General features: G+C 41.4%; 1 protein-coding gene across 16 annotated transcripts in view; it reads left to right on the top strand.

Moving 5' to 3' along the window:
- TENM2 (teneurin transmembrane protein 2) overlaps positions 1 to 23978 on the top strand; it is a 1253534-nt gene that overhangs the window by 1160844 nt on the left and 68712 nt on the right. For 13 of the 16 annotated variants that reach the window (XM_075442184.1, XM_075442183.1, XM_075442198.1 and 10 more), the window contains 3 exons: positions 1543 to 1737; positions 7371 to 7571; positions 9708 to 9920. In XM_075442184.1, coding sequence (XP_075298299.1) covers positions 1543 to 1737; positions 7371 to 7571; positions 9708 to 9920 — 609 coding nt within the window. The remainder of the gene's footprint in view (positions 1 to 1542; positions 1738 to 7370; positions 7572 to 9707; positions 9921 to 23978) is intronic. The other 3 variants (XM_075442194.1, XM_075442193.1, XM_075442190.1) reach the window with 1 other exon arrangement.

The raw sequence follows: 23978 nt of genomic DNA, 5'->3' as shown, positions 1-23978 counted from the left end.
GAGGGGTAGCAAAAAACACCCCAAACGTCAGGATACTGATTTTGTTGTCATTCCATTGTAGAAAAAATAGGCTAAAAAAGATTATACGTGTGATATGGCCCATCAACCTGCCGTCTTAATTGACATAATTCTCAGCACTAAATTTTAGCTAACATCTCAGGTTATAAATCTGAGTAAATTTTTTTCTGATCAGTTTTTTCCCATTTCAAATAATAAAGTTCTTGAAGGAGTCTGTCCTGAAATGTGTTTTTGCAGCAGATCAAAAGATTGGGACAGCTAGGATTAATAAGGGTTACAGGACCAAACAGTGGAGAAGTTGTATAACTGGACAATTACACGTTTCTTTGTAGGAAATCAATTACTTGAGTTCCTCTTGATCATTCAGGTTAAAGGGATAATAGAAGCAAAAAGACATTAGGACCTTTTAATGATTAATAGTAGCTTTTGAGTATGTTTTTGGTACTGTAAAACTAGCTATTAGTTTCTAATTACTTTAAAGGGTGAAAAGACAGGGAAATACTTTTCTGTCTTTATCAAACTGCATCAGGGAGAAGAGCGCAAAAGTGTACCTTTGCTCAAAGATTCACTTCATTACTCCCATCTTCTGTTCTTCTTCTGCTATTTTTTCCATTCCTCTGGCTGGTGACCACACATTCAGTCTTTGGCAGGCGTGTAAGTTCACATATTGCCGTGTTCATGTGGGAGACAGGGGCATACAGGAGCGCAAATATGCCTTAGCGTAACATTTACGCGCAACCGGCTTTTAATAAACCACTTGTTTCTTTCCATTGCTCTGCATATGTACTACGTGTGATTCCTGGCATCCAAGACCTGCTGACTACCTGCACTGTTCATAAGCTTCACTTCATTTGCATAACTGAATATTTGCTCAGAATGTGTCTTCTCCCCTTAATCATACAAGAGGGAGGGAGAAGGGTTAATGATGCTCTCCTGACAGAACACACAGGGTAAAAGCAGTCATTCTGGGATTTGGGAAAGCGAGGTTCAGCAGGGATATTGGTGGCAAGGTGCATTGGTTGTAGATGAAAGCTTGTCTTATTCCTGTGTTCAAGGTTTGTACACCTGAAAAAAGCAAGTCAAAGGGTCTAAAAAATTTTGGGGACATTATGTTAAAAAAAGTGTTATGGAAGAAGAAAGATGCTGTCTATAAAATGTTCTGGGGACTGACTGTTTTGTGTTCTGCTGTCTGTGAAAATTGCATGTTACCGAATGGAACAAAGCAGGGTAATGTCAGACTCGAGTCTGTTCACATTACTGCAGTACTTATCCCAAACATCATCAATAGTCTATAAAGAGTAGTAGTTGTATTCTCAGAGTGCCCAATATGCGTGCTTTATTAGATAGTAATCAGATGATTTCTTTGGGAAATGAAGAGCTGAACTACAAATTTTCTCAGATTTTTTTTTTGCCCAGTAAATTAACATATTTGAATATAAGTATCTGGTAGTGGATTTTTAGTGCACTTTTACATGAGTACGTGTATGACCCTGTACGCTGTTTTTCTTGCGTTCAATTTTCCAGCTGCCTGCCCGGTTCTGTGCAGTGGCAATGGTCAATATTCTAAAGGCACCTGCTTATGCTACAGTGGCTGGAAAGGTCCGGAATGTGATGTACCCGTCAGCCAGTGTATTGATCCCTCGTGTGGAGGTCACGGTTCCTGCATCGAAGGGAACTGTGTCTGTACTGTTGGCTATAAAGGAGAAAACTGCGAAGAAGGTAGGACCTATTCCTGCTATGCTGAGAGTTTGTTGTCTGGGGTTTGGAGTTATTCAATGGGTAGAAAAAAGGAAAGAACAGAATAAAAATCTAAATGTCAAACTACTGTAGCGAATTATCGTAAAGGAGGGGTAAAAATGTAGCCCATCACGATTGTACCAATCTGTCAAAGTTCGGACAAAACTTCTGGCCTTCTGTATACATTGTTTTGCAGCAGTAAGAATGTCTGCCACAAGTAAACCTGAATAATTCCTTTGTTGAGGAGTGAAGGTAAATCTTTTCTTATGGATTATATTTATTGACCAATTTAGACGTGAAATGCAGAGGAAAAAGGAGCAGCGGTAGACAAAATTGTATAGCTGCAGCTCCACACAAAGCAAACTTATCAGTCACTATTAAGACCGAAGCTGATGAAACAAATTTGAAAGACTTGGGTATCCATGTTACTTACAGACTTCACGTAGGGCAAATTACTCCTGTTAGCTGCAATCATGTGGGATTAAAGCAGGGTAGATGGCGCACACAAACGATAACTGTCCTTTCAATGCAGAAAAGCTCTTCATGTTGAAAGTGTCCAATTCCTTGTGTACGTAGAATGAGCAAATTTAGCAAAGTAACCCTGCACAACGTGGTCACAGATTAAGCTCGATATTGGTTTTATTCACAGTGTTTTCTGTTAGAATGCGCAACATAAATCGGACTGCTTTTCTTTTTAAAATATATTAGTACAGTTTTTAAAGGGAATTCAGCTCCCCAGACGATAGCTAAATAGAGAGTTCAGCATACCTCGGCACATCCTCAGAGCAGGAGTAGTTTGAGCTACTTTATTACGACATTTCAGAGCTTATTAATCCTCTACGTAAGGAGGAGCAGTTTGAGGACTAAAGTGATAGGAATGGAGCTGCATGGTTTTAGGACTGAGGAGTCTCTATGGAGTTTCCGAGTGGGACGCAGAGCTGTCCACCACGTGTATCGATTTTTATCGTAGCCTAGAATCTCTTTCTCCCATCAGAAAAGAAATGGAAGAAAAGGGAAGAAAAGTGCAGGAACCTAAATCATGAAGGGTTTTATTCTTTGGGTGTAGACTGCAGTCACTGCCTTTAGGACAAGATCTTGCGTTAGTCTGAGTGAACTACTTTTGCTAAAAGGAAAAAAAAGCAAGGATCCTCACTAGTGGGACTGCCAACACTGCAACTGTTTGTTCAGTTCCTTCCTGTCATCTCCTTCCAGGAAAGCTTCACAGCACTGGTTATTAAAGCTCTGATCCAGAACTCAAGTTGGTATCAGTAGAGTTTTTCCGTTCTTTTAGATGAATATCATTTTAAGCTCTGTCCAGAATATTCTGTAATGTCCTTTTTGTCTGCTAGAATTGATAGTTCTCAGTTCACCCAGAGTGGATGATTATAGGAAATATTCAGAAATTATCTGAAATGCCCTTCTACAGCATTCTCATCAAAATCAAAGACGGACAAGACTGTCCTTAGCATGCTCTACAACATCCAGTCCATTCCCAAGGAATGCCGAAGCTCTCTTGTACTAACTGCAATTGTTTGCTTACTATAATTAAGTTATATACATTTTGTCATGTTTTGTGTTGTTGTATAAATCCTCGTGTTGTTGGAGAGGCTATGGTAGATGGCCTAAAATGGTCTTTCTTTCATTTGATTCTGTAAATTTTACCTTGTAAGCAGTTCCTCCCTCATCTTAATTGTAATTTCCAGCTACTTGCACAGAATTCTCGCTCTACTTTCAGTAGTCTAGAAAGGCTGTGGAGTCTCCTCCTCTGGAGATATTCCAGACCCGCCTGGCCGCGGTGCTGTGCAGCCTGCTCTGGGTGACCCTGCTTCGGCAGGGGCTTTGGACTGGGTGACCCACAGAGGTCCCTTCCAGCCCCTGACATTCTGTGATTCTGTGATCTGAGCTACACATCCTGAATCCCCTGTCGCTCCTGTAAGAGAAATAGGCTCTTGTAGTGCTTAATTCAGCTTCTCCTAAGGCGAATGCTGGAAATGGGTGAAACAAATGCATCGCCAGCTCCGGAGAAGATTGTAGAACAAGCCTAGTGCCTATCCTTTTGCGAAGGTGTTGTTAACACCAAAGTTGGAAACGCTACAAAATATTGTCAGTCAACAAAGTTTTGGGGGAGATGAATTACTACACGAGGTGAAAGGATATACATTGTGTAATCAACAGTGTGCTTGAAAGGGTAAGCTTTTCCTTAAAAAGATAAACGGATTACAGAGGCAGGAGTTATTGACTGCAAACTTGGAAGGGGCCAATAACATGACAAGAAAGGTCAAAATAACCTTCTGCATACATCATTGGGTGATTGATAAGTCAATAAATTAATTTATAAACAAAGAAAAAACAAACATCATGTTTCTACTCTGAGGTTCCATTTCGTCTATACATATTTCTCACATTAATTCAAGAGCTATGGGAAAAAGAGTGTAATATGAAGTGGTGTCTCTCCAGTTGCAGGTAATCATCTGATCTTATTTAAAGTTTTTGCATGAATTAATATTCTACCATTCTAATGGTAGAATATTACAAATAAAGATATCTCTATTTACATATAATGTATGAAATCTCCGCTATTGATTTGAGCTTCCAAAAGGAATGGCGGAGGTTGATTAATTTGCCATTTTCCAGCTAGGTTATTGAATGAGAACAAGTGGGTCAGCATTTTTTTTCTTCCCGTTAGCTTTTTATTTCTGATATTCGTCATCGTCACATTGTTCAAACAATTTACCTGAAATGAAGGCGGCACCAAAATCAATATTTCCCATGCACGATTTTTGCAGCATAAACACTGTTGTTGTGTTACCGAATTTGCACAGAAGATGAAGTGGCATATTTGTCAGGTTTCATTCAATCTAGTTTGGAGGAGACAAGTGAAATTGCTGAATTAGATTAAGTTAAGGGTGGGTTTCTTGGCAGTTTCATGGTCGAGTCATTTTTCAATGACATTTAACTTTGTAAGCGTAATTCATGGCTCTTTGGGGGTTTTGCAGTACATATTGTTCAGAAAACTCCTTGACCTCCTTTTTTGTCCTTTGGGATATAAATTGTTTTCAGTACCTTTTTTGTCAAATCCACAGAGGGCCCAATACTAAATGAGGTATAATGATGTGAGCTGCCAAGGGGCTATGAGTTCCAACTCTAATGTACTTACTTGCTAAGGCGCGTTCTCCTTTGTTTAAACACCAGAGAAGCTCCATTTATACATCCTTATTAAACACCATTGTAAACTCTTCTAAAGACTCAGGGCCAGAGCCTTTGCAGCGTAAGTCAGTGTAGTTCTGTTGCAGGTAATGATGTTATGCTAATTTTAGCAGCTGAGGATCAGGCCTGAGATGATAACTCTAAGGGCGTGTATTAAAATAGAACAAGATTTGAGCTCAAAGTAAAAACTCTCTTTAAATTTAAACTTTTAAAGCTGTTGCTTAGCCATATGATAGAATAAAACAGCGATAAAGTATATTTGTCTAGAACAAAGGCAGAGTTGGTTAGTGTGTTATTCTATGAAACAAAGAGAGATTGGGGGTTTATGGCTATTGATAGGCTTATTCTGTGGAATTAAGTCTCAGCTGCATGAATACTGTATGTCAGCATAGAGGAAAGACAGTTAATTTGTGTAGCTGAAGATGGTGGTTTTCATATGCGTCACATTGCTTTCGCTAGTACTTTCACTTGAGAAGGAAGATGATACGTTTCTGACGTGGAGAGTACGTTAGGACTCATCAATATCTCCTGAAGCTAGCTGTCCTGCCACATACAATGTTATACACATAGTATGCTTTTAAATTTTCTATTAAAATATCATCATCTAAAAAAATACAATAGACTAAAATTAGGGGAAACAAAGGAACTTTCATCCTAAAAGTAAATTGACCTAAGTCTTTTTATTTTTTATGTCTTTATTCGATCAGATGTTCTATCACTGCTCTGCCTCTGTGTTGGGTTCAACAGAAATAGTATGAAAGACATATTCTAAACTTTGGACAGTTTCTGACTGTGTTAAGCACAAAGAAGGAATAGCAGTACAGAACAAGCATTCTGGATAATTTTAAAACAATTTATGAATTTATCAAATCTTATCTGAGCTGAACCACAAAACAATCTTGGTTTACAAAATCGCATTATAATATTTTCATGTGCAATTAACTATGTATTAAATCTTAAAAAAATAAAAAGAAAAAAACTAGAGCCAGTGTCATCATTAAAATGAAAATCTTCTAAGAAATTTTATAGTAATTCCTGTACTACTGAAATCTGAATTAACATCAAAACTATTCTGGTAACTCAGGTTATTGCATCTCTAAATGTGCCTGCCTCGATCCTCTGGGTTGTATCTAATCTGTGTACTGACTTTAAATGTTCTGCAGCTACATAAAGTAATTTGACAAGACTCTATGTTTATAGAAGAGTCGAGATTTGAAAGATCAAGTATTGTTCACATAAGGTGGAGTGAAAATGTCTCTGCCTTAATTTAGAAGGATCAATTTGGAGAAGATGAGAGATAAATCGCTTTCATTATAAACTCAGATCTTCCTAGAGCTGCGAGAGAGAGTGCCAATCATTCTTGGTCCTTCTGTTGGGAGCTAATATACACCAGTCACGAGATGAATTCATTTTATTTAGGACATGAATTTGACCTTGGCCCTCAATTCCACAGCGAAAGGCAGTTGGTAAAGCCTCTATGCTGGTGTTTGCGGTAGACCATAGTATACTTATACAAAGTCACGATACATGATAAAAATTTGCAAAACCGTAATGTTACTGATAGAGCTTATTTGAAAGACGGCTCATAACATTCCTTTTATTTGTCAGAACTGAAGTAGCAACTGAAATTTCGTTGGATGATTTTCCATCATAACTGTTTTCACTTTCTTATTCTGTTATTTCTGGATTGAGAAAAGATGAAATCCGTATCTAGATGTGGTTCTCTTTAGTTCTTTAAGAGGAATTATCTGCTGGTTAGAATACGGGTTGAAGTAACTAGGACTCTGTTTCACAACTCAGCTACTAATGGACCACGAATCAAATGTTCAGAAGTGCCTGAATAATTTAGGAGTCTAACTGAAGCCAAAAGCCACAGTTATTTTGACTTCTCAGTGCTTAAAGGGGGTGTCATAACGTTATTCTGGCAGTGCTCTAACATTTCAATAGTAATAATAGCAGTGCTGATGAAGATACTCCAAAGAAAAATCTCCCTTTAAAAGTGCTATTTATTCAGTTATTTTTCTATTTTGTTATTTAATTACAGTACATGAGTCGTTGGAACTTGAGCATATTTCAGAAGAAACATCCCCAGGTGAAGGCTTAAGTGCGGAACTCTTATATATGTTCAAGTATTATTTTTAGGTCCTTCTGCTTCATCGCTACGGTATTCCTGCAGTAAGCTTGCGTTGTTCAGTCACACCCTGTTTTATTTGCAGCTCATGCGAAACACAAATTACTTCCGACTTTCCCATTCTCAGACCGGGTGTTGATAGGACTTGAAGAACTACATCGATTTGCTTTATTTTTCACAGCGATACACACTTTTCAGAGCACATATCTCCAAGTTTTCCAGACATCACACCATGTGAATTGACCTTTCTCTACGTTGTTTTTGTCGTCTTCTGTAGTTGATTGCTTAGATCCAACCTGCTCCAACCATGGAGTCTGTGTGAATGGAGAATGTCTCTGCAGCCCGGGCTGGGGTGGAATAAATTGTGAGCTTCCCAGAGCCCAGTGTCCGGACCAGTGTAGTGGGCACGGTACCTACCTGTCTGACACGGGCCTTTGTAGCTGTGATCCCAACTGGATGGGTCCCGACTGCTCCGTTGGTAAGAGCAACGTTTTTTCCTGATTTGACCGTAATGTTCCTATTTTGTTAAAATGTTAATAGCTATGGCAGGTTTGAAATGCCAGTTACAAAGCTGTCATCGGAACAAGTTCAGTCCGGTTTAGTTAGGTTGGGAAGAAGTGTGTATGTGTCTTAGATACTGTTTTTTTGTGACATTCTTAATTTGGGACTGTCAGCGGGGCGAGCGAGGTTAGGAGTTTGTATTTCGTTACACTGCTGACCCTTCTTTGTACTGCAAAAGTTGGGCAAGTGCTTCACACCGGTTTCCCAATTGTAAATGAAAACTTCTGTAATTTAGAAAAGTGTTTATAACATCCGAGGAATGGAAAACACTACAATTAAGCACGTTTTTGGGGTTTGCTTTGCTGCGCGTCAAAGTGCTACTCATTTATGAAAACATCACGAAACAGAAAAATCTCTTTTCAAATGCAGGGTATTTTTCCCTTTTCAAATGTACATGGAATATTTAAAAAAAATACTTGCAGAGCAAGAGACACTAAAAAGCGTGCGTAGAAGTGTAGGCTGAAACATTTCATCATCTCCAAAGCTAGAGTTGTAAAGCTGGATTATTCTAACAGAAGGAGCTAAAGAGAAAAAAACAGTTTTGACAAGACAGCAAATGTTCTGTTTGTGGGGAAAAAATACCGGGATTTTTGCGTTTATGTTGTAAACTGAACCTTGAGATGGAGCTGTAGGCCATAAGCAAGGCTCTCAAAATAATATTTACAGTTTCACACTTATTCGAGTGATTTCTGAAGATTAATGACTTAGAACACCCCACCAGTGCAATGAATATCAAGATGTGGTTTTTCCGCTTCACGCATCAGCAGCCAGAAAAATTCATGAATGAGAGTTTCCCCGTCAGTTTCTTTGGTGATGCGCAAGGCAGAAGACCTCGCTGCTTTGCTACGACTTCAGCTGGCAGAAAGCAGGAGAAGAGTTTTTGGAATGAGACACCAGATAACTGGCCATGTTAGTAATAGGATTCCAAAATCCCTCCCTTGAAAGACACCCGTCACTAAGTGACCCCAAATTGTCACCATTCCCTGATGAATGAGTTGTTAGTGATTTTCAGACTCATTCTTAGCAAATCCATGTCCATATCAAAATCTCTGGAGGTCTGGGTTGGTGTGAAACAGAGCTGCGTGCTCCTCTTCTTCACTGCTGACAGGCTTCGAGGAGGCTACCTCTGAAGCTTGATTGTGTCCAGCTCTGCAGCAGTCTGTCCAGTGCACGTTAGCAGACTTTTATTTTTTTGAAAATGACTTTTTGATGTAATCCAGCTTGTTTTTAAGCAAAAGTTAAATGCCAGTTTCGATCAGAATATGACCAGGCCAGCTTTGGCAACGAATAGTTTTCAGCAGAGGAATATCTGTCCTCCTGCGGTTCCCGTCATAGAATCATAGAATCATAGAATGGTTTGGGTTGGAAGGGACCTTAACGATCATCTGGTTCCAAACCCCCTGCCATGAGCAGGGACATCTTCCACCAGCCCAGGGTGCTCAGAGCTCCATCCAACCTGGCCTTGAGCACTGCCAGGGAGGGGGCAGCCACAGCTTCTCTGGGCAGCCTGGGCCAGTGTTTCACCACCCTCATGGTGAAGAATTTCTTCCTAATTCCTAATCTAAATCTGCCCTCTTTTAGTTTAGAGCCATTCCCCCTTGTCCTATCACTACACACCCTTGTGAAAAGCCCCTCTCCATCCTTCCTGTAGGCCCCTTCAGGTACTGGCAGCTGCTCTAAGGTCACCCCGGTGCCTTCTCTTCTCCAGGCTGAACAGCCCCAGCTCCCTCAGCCTGTCCTCGTAGGAGAGGTGCTCCAGCCCTCAGATCATCTTCGTGGCCTCCTCTGGCCCCGCTCCAACACCTCCCTGTCCTTCCTATGTTGGGGGCTCCAGAGCTCATGTTGAGCTTCTCGTCCACCAGTGCCCCCAAGTCCTTCTCCTCAGTGCCACTCTTCACCCAGCCTGTACTTGTGTTTGGGATTACCTCAACCCACGTGCAAGACCTTGCACTTGGCCTTGTTGAACTTCATGCGGTTCACGGTTCATGGCAGGCTTCTGCCCCGTCGCCGCTGACGTAAGCCGGCTGTAACCTCTCTTCTTTTCTCCTCCTAGAAGTGTGCTCCGTCGACTGCGGCACGCACGGGGTGTGCATCGGCGGAGCGTGTCGCTGCGAAGAAGGGTGGACAGGCGAGGCGTGTGACCAGCGCGTGTGTCATCCCCGTTGCACGGAGCACGGAACTTGTAAAGATGGGAAATGTGAATGCAGAGAGGGCTGGAATGGGGAGCACTGCACCATTGGTAGGCAAACGACAGGCACCGAAACAGGCACATATTGCTTTCTTTTCATAAATCGTAGAAACATAGTTACTGTTGTGTGCTGTAATAGGCTGTTCCCTTAAGGACCCTGGCGCTTGCAGATATTGTCTCTGACTCAAAATGCGTTGGGTGAAATGCGGATGAGCTCTTGGAATCATTTAAAATCAGCAACAAACTGATTTGTAGAGGAAAGAAAAAAACCACCAGCAAATTCCACAGCAAACGAACGTTAGTAAGTAAAGATGCAACAAATGGTCCATCACAGTACTGTCCGAGCCAAGATTTTCAAACTTAACAAAACATTCCTTTGTGCGAATGGCATCTTCTTTAATTTCCTGGCCTGATGCGTCCATGCTCTCCTGCTGTCGCACCCCGCGCCCGAAACACATCACCGCCGTCACCCCACAGCGCAGGGGTCCGGCTGCGGAGGGAGGGAGGAGTGTTCCCGGGGTGACAGACGTCGCTCCCCGGCGTCCTCCCGTCTTGCGCCGGGACGGCAGGCGCGGTGTTTGCGTGTGGGCAGCCCCGGCTAAGTTTCATAGTTACTGAAAACAAAGGGAAAAAATTGTTGTTTTCCCCGTGCTTTATTCAAAAATGGGAAATTCTGAGCGCATCTCTGCTGAGACATCTGAGCAAAATTATCCGGACCAAGAGTGTGCAGCTGCTGAGACAATGCGAGGTTCAGGCGAGCGGATTTTCCTCCAGAGAATTTTTGGAGGACTGTGAGGTATACCTGAAAAGAAACCTGGTGAGTCCAAATCCAAGGTCGGATGGTTTTAATTAACTTGTGGTGGTATATTTAACAAACAAAAGGAGTAGGTCAATTGACATTTTCATGGCTATCAGGGACCTTAATGGGACAGTCCTATTACGCATGAATTGTTGTTTCTTTACTTAAAAGTATGGTGGGATTCCTGCATCCCTCAAGCTGTTTTTTCTTTTTTCATTCCCCTCTGATTTCTCCCTGGATATACAAACCATTTCCGACACACACACGAGTTGGAAACTAAAAGTATACTCTTATTTGGAGAGAGAAAAAAATTAAAAAGAGGCATTTTGGGGGGGCATATCCTTGGATGCTGTGGTGCTGCATGCTTCCACCACGCGACGCTAACATGATTTCAGTTGAAGCTTTTACGACTGAACACTTTGTCGCCAGCACAGAGGCAGAGTGTTTTTTCACAGTTGCTTTCTGACTTCCGTCATACCAATATCTCTCTGCTAGATTAATCCAGGCATTTTGTTTTCATATTCATTATTTCCCAGACCTTTGCAAAATGCCTACTATGCTCATTTTTTTGCGTTAAATTGTGTAATAATTGCTTATGCTGAAAGTTGCTGCTTTGCACAAAATTTGTTTTGCTTTATAATCTTTTAGTAATATGCTTATGTTTAGAGGTAATTAGTGTGTTTAAAGTCTTCATTACTGTGCACACAAAAAGATGCCTTATACCGGGACCTTAAAAGAATTCTGAGAATTATGAGCTGAACTAGTGAATGCTGAAGTGAGACTTTTAGTCTGATTTTCAGAGCTGTGAAATAAATATTTTCCCTATTATTGATGTATATATAATCAGTTCTTCTTTGCAGAGAACCTTATAAATGCTTATAAATATCTGTAGGGTGGGTGTCAGGAGGATGGGGCCAGACTCTTTTCAGTGGTGCCCAGCGACGGGACAAGGGGCAACGGGCACAAACTGAAGCAGAGGAAGCTCCAGCTGAACATGAGGAAGAACTTCTTCCCTCTGAGGGTGACGGAGCCCTGGCCCAGGCTGCCCAGGGAGGCTGTGGAGTCTCCTTCTCTGGAGATATTCCAGACCCACCTGGACGCAGTGCTGTGCAGCTGCCCTGGGTGACCCTGCTTGGGCAGGGGGTTGGACTGGGTGACCCACAGAGGTCCCTTCCAACCCCTGACATTCTGTGATTCTGTGAGAAGGGGTGATACTGTTGGAGTAATTAAAATAGGCATAAGATGTTTTTGTTTGGTATTTATTAGAAAGATTTCCTTGAAACTTATAGCGAGTCTGCCTGCAGCAGAGATGAGACTAGGGCAAAACATTGAAGTCTGTCCTTCTAGTTACCGTAGATTTAAATTTCTGCAGTCAGAAGTGGCCTGTTGTACGCAGACAGAGATATAGTCCAGGCCTGTATTAGTAAGAGTTTTCATGGGTTCGTGTCACGAGGCGCGATGCTGAGGCCGTTTACCAAAGCACAAAGCACGGTGCCAGAAGTGGAATTCAGTTCAGAGGGAGAGCTCGACTCCATCCCGCTCGTTCGTGTTACCTGGGGCTGAAACAGGGAGAAACTTTGGAGGATAAGGGTGGGAAGACTAATTTTTGTCAGTATTTGTACAAAAAAATGCTAGAAGTTACCACTGGAGGTTTGTCCTTAGAGTGAGTTGGTACTTTGGAACAAGGGTGAGCTGCTCAAGATGTTTTGAACATTAGTGTGAAGAACTAAAGTGTACTTAAATTTTACGGAAACTCGTTTTGATTTAGAGTACTCCCTTCATGGTTTAGCTTTCAGCTGAAAGGTTGACAGACCATTTAATTAGAATTACTCACAGAGGATTGTCCACCTAAGAAGATAATATTCAGCAATGCAAACCTGATGCATTGAAACCTTGATTTTGAAATTTGTTAAAAAAATTATTTTATTTTTTTAACCCAAAATCATTGTTTTAGTCCTGTTTGGAAGGTACCTGGCAAACTGCACAGTCCGTTGGTCCTAAGGCAAAGGTAGGCCAGACCAGAATAAAATAGCTTACGAGCAGAGGTTGAATCTCTCCCTTCCCTGTGCATAGTTTGGATTTCTGAATATCCATGTTAGGTCTCCAGGATCAAAGAATGGCCAGGCTTACGTCACATGACCCCTCAGAATTTCTCCTCAGGGACTTCAAGCAGAGAAATGTGAATCCCATAGGAGAGTTTATTTACCCTGAATTTCCATTTATTGCTACACCTAGTCTGAAACCTCTTGAAGTCAGTAGAAAAATTTGCTTTGATTCTAGTGACTTTAGGCCAAGCCCACTTAGAATGTATCGATCTATTTGTGAGAAAAAAACCCCAGGTTTCTATATGCAAGCCAAAATATGTTTTCTTTTGTGGTATATCTGTACCAGGTTCACATGCTATATTCACATGGCAGTGGAAAAGAAATCATTATAGCAACCTGCAGATATCCAGGTTCATTCAGGATATTTTAGTCTATTTAATATCAAATTAGGCCTTTATAGACAGTTGACAGAGTGCACACTCTGACATTTTGATGTAGAGCGTCTAAGCTCAAAAAATTTCACAAAGCTGCTGTTTCTGCCTGTGTTACCTGCCTCTTAAGAAAAGCACTCTGACATGTCTCCCAGAAGGCCGCTGTTAGCTCGGTGTTCACAAGCTGTTTGTGCAAAGCAGCTTTTACCCATGTGCAGTAACAGAAGTGCGTATAAAAATCAGTGAATGCAAATTCCAGGTTACACAGACTTTGATAAATCTATACCCCAATAATATAAAAACGAAAGGAGCGGCGTCCAGCCTTGCGCGAATGCGGAGTGCAGCAGAGCAGAGCTCTGCACCGGGCACTACATTTCACTTTGCTACTTTGGGTAAGAAGAAAAATCACTTACTGGGGTGATGATAAAGAAAATGAATCTTTTCCCAGTGCAAAAATAGACCTGTCAGGATATGTTTATTAAGTGATTACTATTCATTGATTGCAATTATGGAGGAAGTTATAACTAAATAATAGAGGGTAATCTAGATGAGGAAAAAAAAACTGGAAAACTAATAACAAAGCGAAAGGCTAAGACGCAGCAGTTGCTAAATCCTGAACCAATGTCATGCCAGGATTGTGAAGTGGAGGCTTTAGCTTTTCCTCGAATCATCTGAGTGCTGTTAATGCGTGATGTGATAACACAGACCTCTTACTTTCACTGAAAATAATATTTGGACGTTTAAAACTGTTGGTTTGAAACTGCTGCGGAGGGTGTTCTCCATATCATCTGTCAGGACAGCGTGATATATACAGAGAGCTTAAGAAACACTCAAAAATACGGTTTTAAAAGTGTAATTCCATCTGTAGTTCATATCCCTGCAGCATGAAATACGATTGTTATTAAGTCATTGGTAAAAATCTCACTGTGCGACCAGTGAAACCAGGATTTAATCCTAAATATTTATGAGTAAAATTTAAAAGTCTGCAAACATATCTCGTAAGGTGAGCTCTCACCAGAAGGCGATAAATGAGGCTTTCTTCGTGGCTGCCTGTCATATTCCCGAAGCCTTCCTCTTATCTGCTCACATCCTCCATTAGACGTGGGTTAAGCACTCCGGCTTTCAGACAGAAAGTGGCCAAAGACTGTAGTCAAGGCGATTTGATAATTCAGATTCTCTGCTGCAGATTACGATCAGGATATTTCTTATCTTTTCTGTTCCTTTTATTTTATTTTTTTTTCAATGCAAACGAGCTGTACCCCCTTGGACAGCCATGGAAGCTGAGCTTCCAACCGTCTACCTGCCAGGCAAAACACAAACGCGGGGTGATGTCTGCATCTCCGCAGGCTCTCCTTAGAATCATTTAAATTGGAAAAGACTCTGAAGATCATTGAGCCCAGCCGTAAACCTAACGCTGCTTCCTGGCCTTGGTACTGCTTTTCGGAATTGGACTCCAGAGGTGGGGATCTGCCGCTCTCTTTCCTCCACCGAGTCCTCAGCCTCTGTACTGAAAATATCAAGTGGTAGGACCTGCTCCTTAGTAATAAGGGATCTGGAAATCTATATTCACCCTATACCTGATCTGCTGTGGTTTCAGAGCCATGAATAAAGAAGAAAGATCGGAAAGAACCAGAATCCTGTCACCGACGTGGTGGGAAATAACCTAAAATTTTCAGATATGTAAAAATGTGCAGGAAAAAGAGAGGAGACTCTGTGTCCGGGGCGACTAAGATGAGAAGTTTAACTTAAAGGACCGGAGATTTGGGTTAGGTAATAGGAAAAACCTTGTAACAGTAAATGAGAAACTGAAGTAGGTTGTCTAAGGAAGCCATGGAATCCTCATCAACGGAGCTTTTAACAACGATTTAGGCAAACGTCTGTCAGGAATAGCAGAGAGGTAATTCATCCCGCCATGGGGCAGAAAGCTGACTAGAAAATCATTGAACTGTATGAACTCTCTTCCAGTCGGGTTTTAAATGAGCTTAAAAGGAAGCATTCCTTCTAAGTGCCTTATTTTATAATGCCCTGTGTTAAGATTTACGCTGTCATCCCCTTTAAGAATCTAATGCTGCTCTTAGAAGTGGAATTGATCGTTCACCCAGCCAAGGAGACTAACCTGAGTGTTCCGTATTTGCAGAACAATGGGTTGTCAATGTGTCTATTGAGCCACTCTGAAGCATCCAAACAAAGAGCAAAGATTACACCCGGTAGGTAAAGGCTTCAGGTCCTCTGCCTTTGAAGTACCAAGACTCACTCAGCTGAACGCTGGGTGGATAGTATTCCACCTCTGGTTTTACTAAAAAAAAACGTTTACTACAAATTTTTTGCCCCGAGTGTTTTGGGATGACTATGCCCTTTCCAGCTTTTAGACATGTTTATATTTTTTGTAGACTGAAAGGAATACCGTGTATAAAGTGTAAAGATTTAGATTTTTACCTTATCATCAAGTCAATAATCGGTAGCAGCATTAATAATGTAGCATTGTGTTATCTTTGGATACTGCAGGATATTTTTGTCGCGTGATAATGCTCTTTGTGTCAGAGATTTTTTTCTTCTGCTACTGATTTTTCTTGTTGTAATTACAGCGGTAATGATTCAAAGATGAGGCAATTTTCAGGAGAGATGGAAAGTGTGTGGGAGGAGACAGTGGAAAGCCATCGTATCTGACAAAGAGCAATTTAGAAGGAGCTAGATATATTAGACTTCTCCAATGCACTTCTAACTTAAAATTAATCTGTAACAGTTTATAACCTATCAAGGCATAAAAAACCTCTAACGATGATGACAGAAATTTAGATTGGATGCTCTGTAGAGGGAAGAACACATTTTTTCATTTTATTTGAGAAATGCATAGAACATTTGGGTCGTGACCATGTTTCATTACCAATGATACAGAAATATGTTGGTAGTATACGTGGTGACATGACCAAAAACGTTAGAGACGTTGGCTGTTTCTGTGGATGCAGATTCAGGTTCGTCGCCTCTATAATACAACCGTCTTGTTGGCTTTGCACCTGGTAGCAGGTTTGTTGATAAGCACATCTGCGATGCAGTTTTTTAGGTACGTGGGGTCAGGCTTTCACCTGGAGTGTGATAGGGTGGTTTCCACCCCCATGCATCTCCTCAGCAACACAGAAGATTAGCAGATATCTCATTAATTAGTCTGAGAGATTCTCAGCGATTTCCGTCAATATCTGCACATAATTTACGTTTTTATTTCTGTCATGCAAGCATAGAAAGATTAATAATTCCTTATAAAGTGACGTTTTGGACATGTATGTTGTATTTTATGCATGTTACAGTTTATAACCAAACCAAACCAAATATACTAGTCACTTAGACCAGCGGTCATCTAGTCCAGCATTACCGTGCTTCAGTAAAGATGCAAGGTCCTGGTAACCAAACAATTAGAAAGGTAATCTTGGAATCATAGAATCATTTAGATTGGAAGGGACCTTTAGGGTTATTGTGTCCAACCGTTAACCTAACACTGCCAAGCCCACCACTAAACCGTGTCCCTACGCACCACATCTACTCATCTTCTAAGCACCTCCAGGGATGGTGACTCCACCACTGCCGTGGGCAGCCTGGTCCAGTGCTTGACAATTTCTTTGGTGAAGGAAGTTTTCCTAGTATCCGATCTAAACCTCCCCTGACGCAACTTGAGGCCATTGCTTCTCATCCTATCGCTAGTTTCTTGGGAGAAGAGACCAACACCCACCTCACTACAACCTGCTTTGAGGGAGTTGTGGAGAGCGATAAGGTCTCCCCTCAGCCTCCTCTTCTCCAGACTGAACAACTCCAGCTTCCTCAGCCACTCCTCATCAGACTTGTTCTCCAGACCCCTCACCAGCCTCGTTGCCCTTCTCTGGACATGCTCCAGCCCCTCAGTGTCCTTCTTGTAGTGAGGGGCCCAAAGCTGAACACAGTACTTGAGGTGTGGCCTCACCAGTGCCGAGTCCAGGGGGACCATCACTGCCCTGGCCCTGCTGGCCACACCATTCCTGACACAAGCCAGGATGCCATTGGCCTTCTTGACCACCTGGGCACACTGCTGGCTCCTGTTCAGCCGGCTGTCGCCCAGCACCCCAAGGTCTTTTTCTGCTGAGCAGCTTTCCAGCCACTCTTCCCCAAGCCAATCTTTTCTGACTACATTTGCTGTGGGAATGCTTTGTTGGTTTTGTAAATGTGTCATCTTTTATTTCACCTCCAAAACTTCTGAATAACATCTCTTGGCTGTGAAGTCCCCAGATTACACACTCTGTAAATAGCTCTTGTTTTGAATCTCATGCTAATTTTTGTTTCTGATTTGTAACTTTGTAAATTGCTGTGCCAGTCACTAAAGTATACATTGCTGTTTTTCTGCATCAGGGATGAGTAAACTTTCTGAAGAATTTCTGTAGCGCTGAGGAACCCAGAACTGCCATATGCATCCTCTTACTTTACCGTAGCTGAGGAACACAGCTGATTATATGTATTTGGAAGGAAATATTCTATGTAGAGATTTGTATACCGTGAGAGTGGTTTGACTTTCAGGGAGTTTAGAAACAGAATTCCTCTTCATCTGCAGGATTTACGTGGGGCAGCTGGGGATCTGTTTTGGCTAAAAGGCAAGCTTATTCATGAGGAAGAGCTTTCCTGTTCACATTCTTTGCCGAGGGCTTCCTGTAAATGATTGAAATATGTCACAGTGCAGTGTCAGAACACTTGAGTGGCTTTGTTCTGTCTCCATATATAGGATATTTGCAGAACATGACCTTAGTGCTTCCCTTTCTAGCCCAAAAAAATTTAATGAGTGTGTTTTCAGCAAAGCTTCCTGCATTTTGTCTGGTGCTTCAAAGATGCACCCAGCAGGTGCTGGTGAATAGTTTCCCAAACTTAAATCAGGTTTCTTTTTTCTCCTTTGGAGGGGCTTCTACACGAGTTATATTGATTTTCTGGCCAATTCTTGAAGTCTTAAAAGACCACAAAAAGAGGGGGAGGGCAATCAATCAGGCAGCTGATCTAACTTTTGAAAGGGCAAAGCTGATTTTACTGTTCATAGGGGTATTCACAGCGTCAGGCAATCTTCCCTGCTTCCACAGATAATGTTTTCTGTGCTATTTTGTACCCTGTGGTGTCAAGCACAGCTTCAGCAAGCGAGTGAATTACGTGGTGGTGCTGGATACAAAGCAACAAAGACGCAGGAATGCTTGTGCGAGGGCAGTGACATAGATTGTGTAGCGATAGAAAGGTAGTACCAGATCTCGAGAAATATGTGTGTGTGTACATATATATATAATATTCAGACCTGCTAAGAAACAACTGCAAAAGAGAACAATGCGTGCCCATCCTTTTGAGGCCTCCTTGTTAAAGAGATCTCTTTTCCTTAATCACTTCGATTCTTGCTTATACGTTCTCAAGGTGTAATTCCTGTATCTTCAAGATCAGTTTCACCTAATCTTTCATGCTTGGAGATGCAAATAAAGCCAAATGTGTTTTGCCTGACTGCTGCAAACTCTGTGGAATAACGATTGAGACACAAGGCTTTACCTTTTCAGCTTCTTCCCAATTTTGTCTCCGATTCCTACGTAGTATCAAATTAGGATGCATTGGAAGTTAGAGGCTTGTCTTTCTAAGATGTTTGATGCTTCTGAAATTCCCTACTTAATGTTTGCATAGTTTAATGTTGTATTAAAAAATCAGTGTAAAAAAAAAAAAAGAAAAAATGGTCTCTGTACCGTCTCTGAACTGTCAGTTCAGGATTTTGCTGTGTGATCTATTTAGGGATTTGGGGAAAAAATGAAGCTATTGAAAGCTTTCTCTTTAAACTGTCAGTTATCTCTTGTGAAGTGACTGCTCACGGAGGATGAAATACACACTGGTGTTGAATATTGATACATCCTGCTTTCACTAAAAGCCCTTACTAAGACAATTTTTTAAAAGATCTTAAGAACTGAATATGGGGACTTGTTCAGGGTGCCAGCTATGAGGTATCTGGAGCCGTTCTTATTGAACAAAGTTTTTACAAAATGTATGGGTTTTGGCTCTTTTCGCTTGTGCTTTCTTTCCATTCCTGTTCTGACCTGCTCATGAAATGCTTATTAGGATAACCTCGCTTCTGGAGATCATTCATGTAGGTAGCTGCAGTCTGTTTCGGGTTAGATATAGCTTTTCTATACATATAAAAAGAAGCGAAGTTTTCTGTCCAACAGAAATCATTATATAATGTCGTAGATCTCGTTTGCTCAAAGAAATGACAAACATCATTTATGTAACCGCAATGTAAGGACTGAACCCAAACCAGAATGTTCTTGAAGGTGCTCAGATCTGAGGTTACAGTCCGTGTTCATCTCTGTACGTAAGTGCAGATAGGTGGAGTAGTGTTGGGGTCATTATTACCTCGTTTGTAGCTGCCGTGAAAAGTGCAACCAAGTGTTTAGATGTCTGCAATTTCCAGGCCACGCTTCTGTATTGGTTTCGGTGATATGGTATTGATTGACATAAAGCTGTCCATCTGGGTCCGTCAGTTGTGTTCAGAACGCACCCGTGCGGGGACAGACAGGGACAAAGCAATACTGGTATCTCCTTACTCCAGCAGCAGTTCACAAGCATAGTACTGAAAGCTGAAGAAAAAGCGGGGCATGGGAAATGAAGGTTACTGCATTTATCCTCCTTCTCTCTTCCTTCAGTAGCGGGATTAGAGCGGAAAGGATTCGTGGTCCAGTGGTCTCCCTGAAGGTTTTAGATCTGAGAGCTGGCCTGTAGCACCGGGTGCTACACGCTTGACTTAAATATTCCACTCTAAATAAGTGCGTCTGTAAAACAGTTCCGCAGTTTTCATGGAGAAGCGGTAACCTTTGCTTTCACAAAGACTTCAGTGTGACATGCGTCATAACATCATCCCCAGCGAAAGCTTAGGCACAGGAGACGTGTCTGTGTGCTTATCCATGTAAAGCTGTTCTCCCTCTCATTCTGCTAAACTGAAGAGATACTTTCCCTCCCGCCTGACAGTCATCTGCCAGCTCTCTGGCCCGTGACCGCTGCCCAACATCTGGGACTCGCTGCCTTTTCTTCTGCTGTCGCGTGGGTCGTTGGGAGCCGTGCAGGGAGTCCCAGACGTTCGAGTGTAAAACAGCTTCTGCAGGCACTCGAACACAGCTTACAGAACGGCACCGACGTCCTGCCCAGCTCGTGTTTGCTCTGTCGTGCGATGCCTTTTCAAAGGCTCTGGCTTCCCGGCGTGCTGGAAATAGGAGCCGTAATTTTGACAAAGTGCCGGTCAATGCCAGGGCTTGTGGCTTTTTCCTAATCCCATTGTGTTTTTAGTTTCTGTTCGCTGTTCTTAACAGTCCAGCGTGGAGCAGGTTGATCAACTCGTCATCAGTAGACTCTGACCTGCTTTTAAAATGCTGTGAAATAAGATGCCATAAAAAATAGCTGCAAGGCAAGGTTTAAATTTCCTCTTAAACGTTCTGGAGTGGTTAGGGCAGGCTGAACTACATGAGCTGATAGTTAACCTTACATATAATTAACAAGTATACACACTGTTATCATTTTACTGTATTTTTACAGAAACCCATAAGAAGTAAAGATGAATCTCTTCTGTATTCATTCCAGTTAACTATAAAATTGCAGATGAGGTTTTTTTCTTATGTAGATGTTGAAACAGTGAAGTTGCTCATGAGAGTGACAAATGAGCAAGATTCATAATTCATCTAGACCACATATGTTTTAATATGCCTTCAAGTAATCAGTTTCTCAGAGCACTGAACAACTGAGCTGAAGAACCACAGTGCATCAAGATGCAGCCCCTGTTCTGACGAGAAACAACAGTGATAATGGCTTTGTTATCTAGGACATAAACACAGTGGTGTAACCATGATTAAAAAGCATTCTTTTTAATTAAAACCTAAACCAGTTTGTAGTGAGAAATATTACTAGGTTGTGATTTTAGGCTAGAAACAATACTAAGAGGACAATTATCCAAAAGAGCAAATGAACAACAACAACAGTCACTTTAGCAATAAGATGTTTACCTAGAACATGGTGACTTATTGATCTTGAAAGTAGTACTGCTTCGAATACTGTGATTTTCCAATTGGTAGGAATCAAAAGGGATTGCTGAGCTTCTTGTGGAAGGATTTTCTCAAGAACAGCTCTGAAGTTATTTTTGTAAATTCAGCGTGCACAAACACAAAACCCAAAGTGTCCCAGAAGATGCTGATTCTCCTAAAACCAGAGACACATTAGTACAGATGAGAGAACTGACTTTTCTTTTGAACCGCTGGGAATACCAGAGAGTAGAACTCAGTTCCTAATTTAGCATGGTGCCATCGACTTTTCAGCACATTTCAAGTACAAACTGATCTGACTTCTGTGCTCCCCATTTAGTAAAGCGAGGCAAAATGTGTATATGCTGGGTTACAGATCACTTCTCTCAGAAATTAATAGAGGAATTAGCACTATAGCATACAGTTTTACAATGTGAGGTGGTGTGACCAGAATTAAGCAGTTACAGCAAAGGAAGTTGGGTGTCTCTCTCCCTCTTCCCTCTTTTCTTTTATTTTTAAATTGCAGTCTCACTTGCATTTGAACAAGAAAAGTATTACTGAAAGCTGTGGGTCGTTATTTACTGCAGAGAAGTGAAAGCACAAGATGAATTTGCTAAAATGTTAACAGATTCCGATTAATTCTACTTCTTTCTTTTTTTTTTTCCCCCAGAGGGATTTGATAACAATACAGGAAAATCGCGGCAATATGCCTTTTCTTGTTTCAAAAAAAAATTTGAAAAGATGTTTTAGACGTAAGACAGAAAATCACTGCATAGGAGTTTGTTAGGAATATGAAATGAAGGTTGACATTGCTCACCATGCAATATTGTTAATAGATAGCTGAACTGGGGGGGGGGAGAGAAGCGTAGTGAGACAGATTTTTATATCCAATGCATCTTTTTGTTGGCTTCTTTGAAAACCAGGGGTAAAATTGCTTTTTGTTACCGCCTCCCTTGGATCGTTATGAATTGATTCTTTATCATGAAGCCGATCCATATATATCTTCATTGTGTCCTGTGGAGGTCTGAACCTTTTTGGGTTCTTTTTCCAAAATAAGTCAGAAATATTGATTTAGAATGGAGAAAGCCTTCCATATTTACAGAACGGGTTATCAGAGTCAAGGTCGCTTTGTTGGTGGAGGCTGAGAGGGCGACGGTTGCTTGAGGGAAATACGAGGTGAGTGTTAGACTGTAGGAAGGGTTCAGCTCGCGTGAACAGGTCGGCGCTCATTGCTTCTGCGTTACTCCTCTGCGGAGATGGTTGCGGGCCAGAAGCCTAAGCAGTGTATACACTACGGTACTCTTGCGTACGTAGCTAGAAGGGCGAAGGGGAAAGGGAAGAATGTATGTCGATGCCCAAGTATTAGCTTGCAGTTGCAGCTTTCCTTAATTCAGATCCAGAGGGGCATGGGAAGGCTATCAGTTTTATGACTTTTTTATCGGAATCTTTTGTTATATATTCTATAACAATTTTGATTGCGTATATGCTGAAGAAAAAAAATGAATCACAGATGATCAGTCCCCCCTTAATTTCGAACAGGAGTTCGTATCCTTTAGCAAAAGACTTAATTACGCAGGAGAGATCACTCAGATACCAAACTTTGTGGCTAAGCTGAAGCGTCTCCTGAAAATATTAGTATTTTCATGCCACATGACATTTTGCTAGAATAAAATGAAAGCAGTGCTTATTGCAACCCAGTGATTTCTCCATCCCTTTTAAGCTTTCAATCTTCCGTACATGGAGAATTCAATAAGTAAAGTCCGTCTTCTTTCACTAGTATTTGTATTTCTAGTTACCGTGAAATTCCTAAAATCATGGTTACCTACTTTAGAAGTGTTACTGCATGGGAATTTTTAAGTGTGAGATGCTTTGTAAGGGGAAATATTTGTTCAGCAGAACTGAAGTAATTTAACGTATTTGCCTTCCATTTAAATCTGTGTCTGTTTATTCAGCCTTTATAGTTACGGTTTCCCCTGCTGTACTTGGGATTTTTGCCAGCATTGCTGAGATAAAACACTGTATTTTTAAAAATCTCTAGCAAGGCGTATGTAATGTATCTGATTTCTTAAGATCGACGTTCCTATCGATATTAAATGGGAGCTTTCTTAAAAGTTATTTGCAGAATATGCCCCTGGATCTTAATTGTTTATTCTATTTGTTTTATTGCTGGAGATAAAGATGTTATAAAATGTGAGGAGGGATGTCATTCAGCTGTGAACAAAGGACAACGAAGCGAAAAGGAAGATTTCTATTCTTTTCAGCATCGCTTCTATTTTTTTTTGTCCTGTGACTAAAAATTACAAGTTTATTAAAGATAATGTTTCACAGGGCTGCTGCTGCTGATCCCTTGCTTGAATTAGGTAAAGTCATTCCAGCTTAGGCAATCATTAAAATGAGTAAGTTGCTGCGTTCAGAGTGGGTATGCACGTGGGGAAATGCACTGAAACGCCTCCCTCCTTCAGTTTACTGGTTTGTCCCTCGAGGAGAAGGGCGATGTCATGAACCGGCGGGATAGTTGTCCCGCTGAGTGACACCCAGTTAAGGAGGATTTTTGCAAAAACTTCCTAAGCACTTAAGGAAGTTATTACAGTAAATTGGATTTGCACTAAGCCTGATTAAACATATTCCCGCATATGTATTTACGCTGAAACCTGAAGCCGTTCCAAAGCTCACTTGGCTGGATGAAGACCCGTGGAGACCTCATAAACTCGTGAGGGTCCAGGGACCGCCCGTGCACGTGGCGAGGTTGCGGGGCATGCTGTTGTCTGCTGGTCCTGGCAGACGGGGTGACGCGCCCTGGAAGTCCTCCCCACTTGAGATTTTCTTTT

This window comes from Opisthocomus hoazin, chromosome 23 (genome assembly GCF_030867145.1).
Source record: "Opisthocomus hoazin isolate bOpiHoa1 chromosome 23, bOpiHoa1.hap1, whole genome shotgun sequence".
NCBI classification, from domain to species: Eukaryota; Metazoa; Chordata; class Aves; order Opisthocomiformes; family Opisthocomidae; genus Opisthocomus; species Opisthocomus hoazin.
Note: the sequence above shows the minus strand (reverse complement) of the source record. Positions and strands in the feature narration are given on the sequence as shown.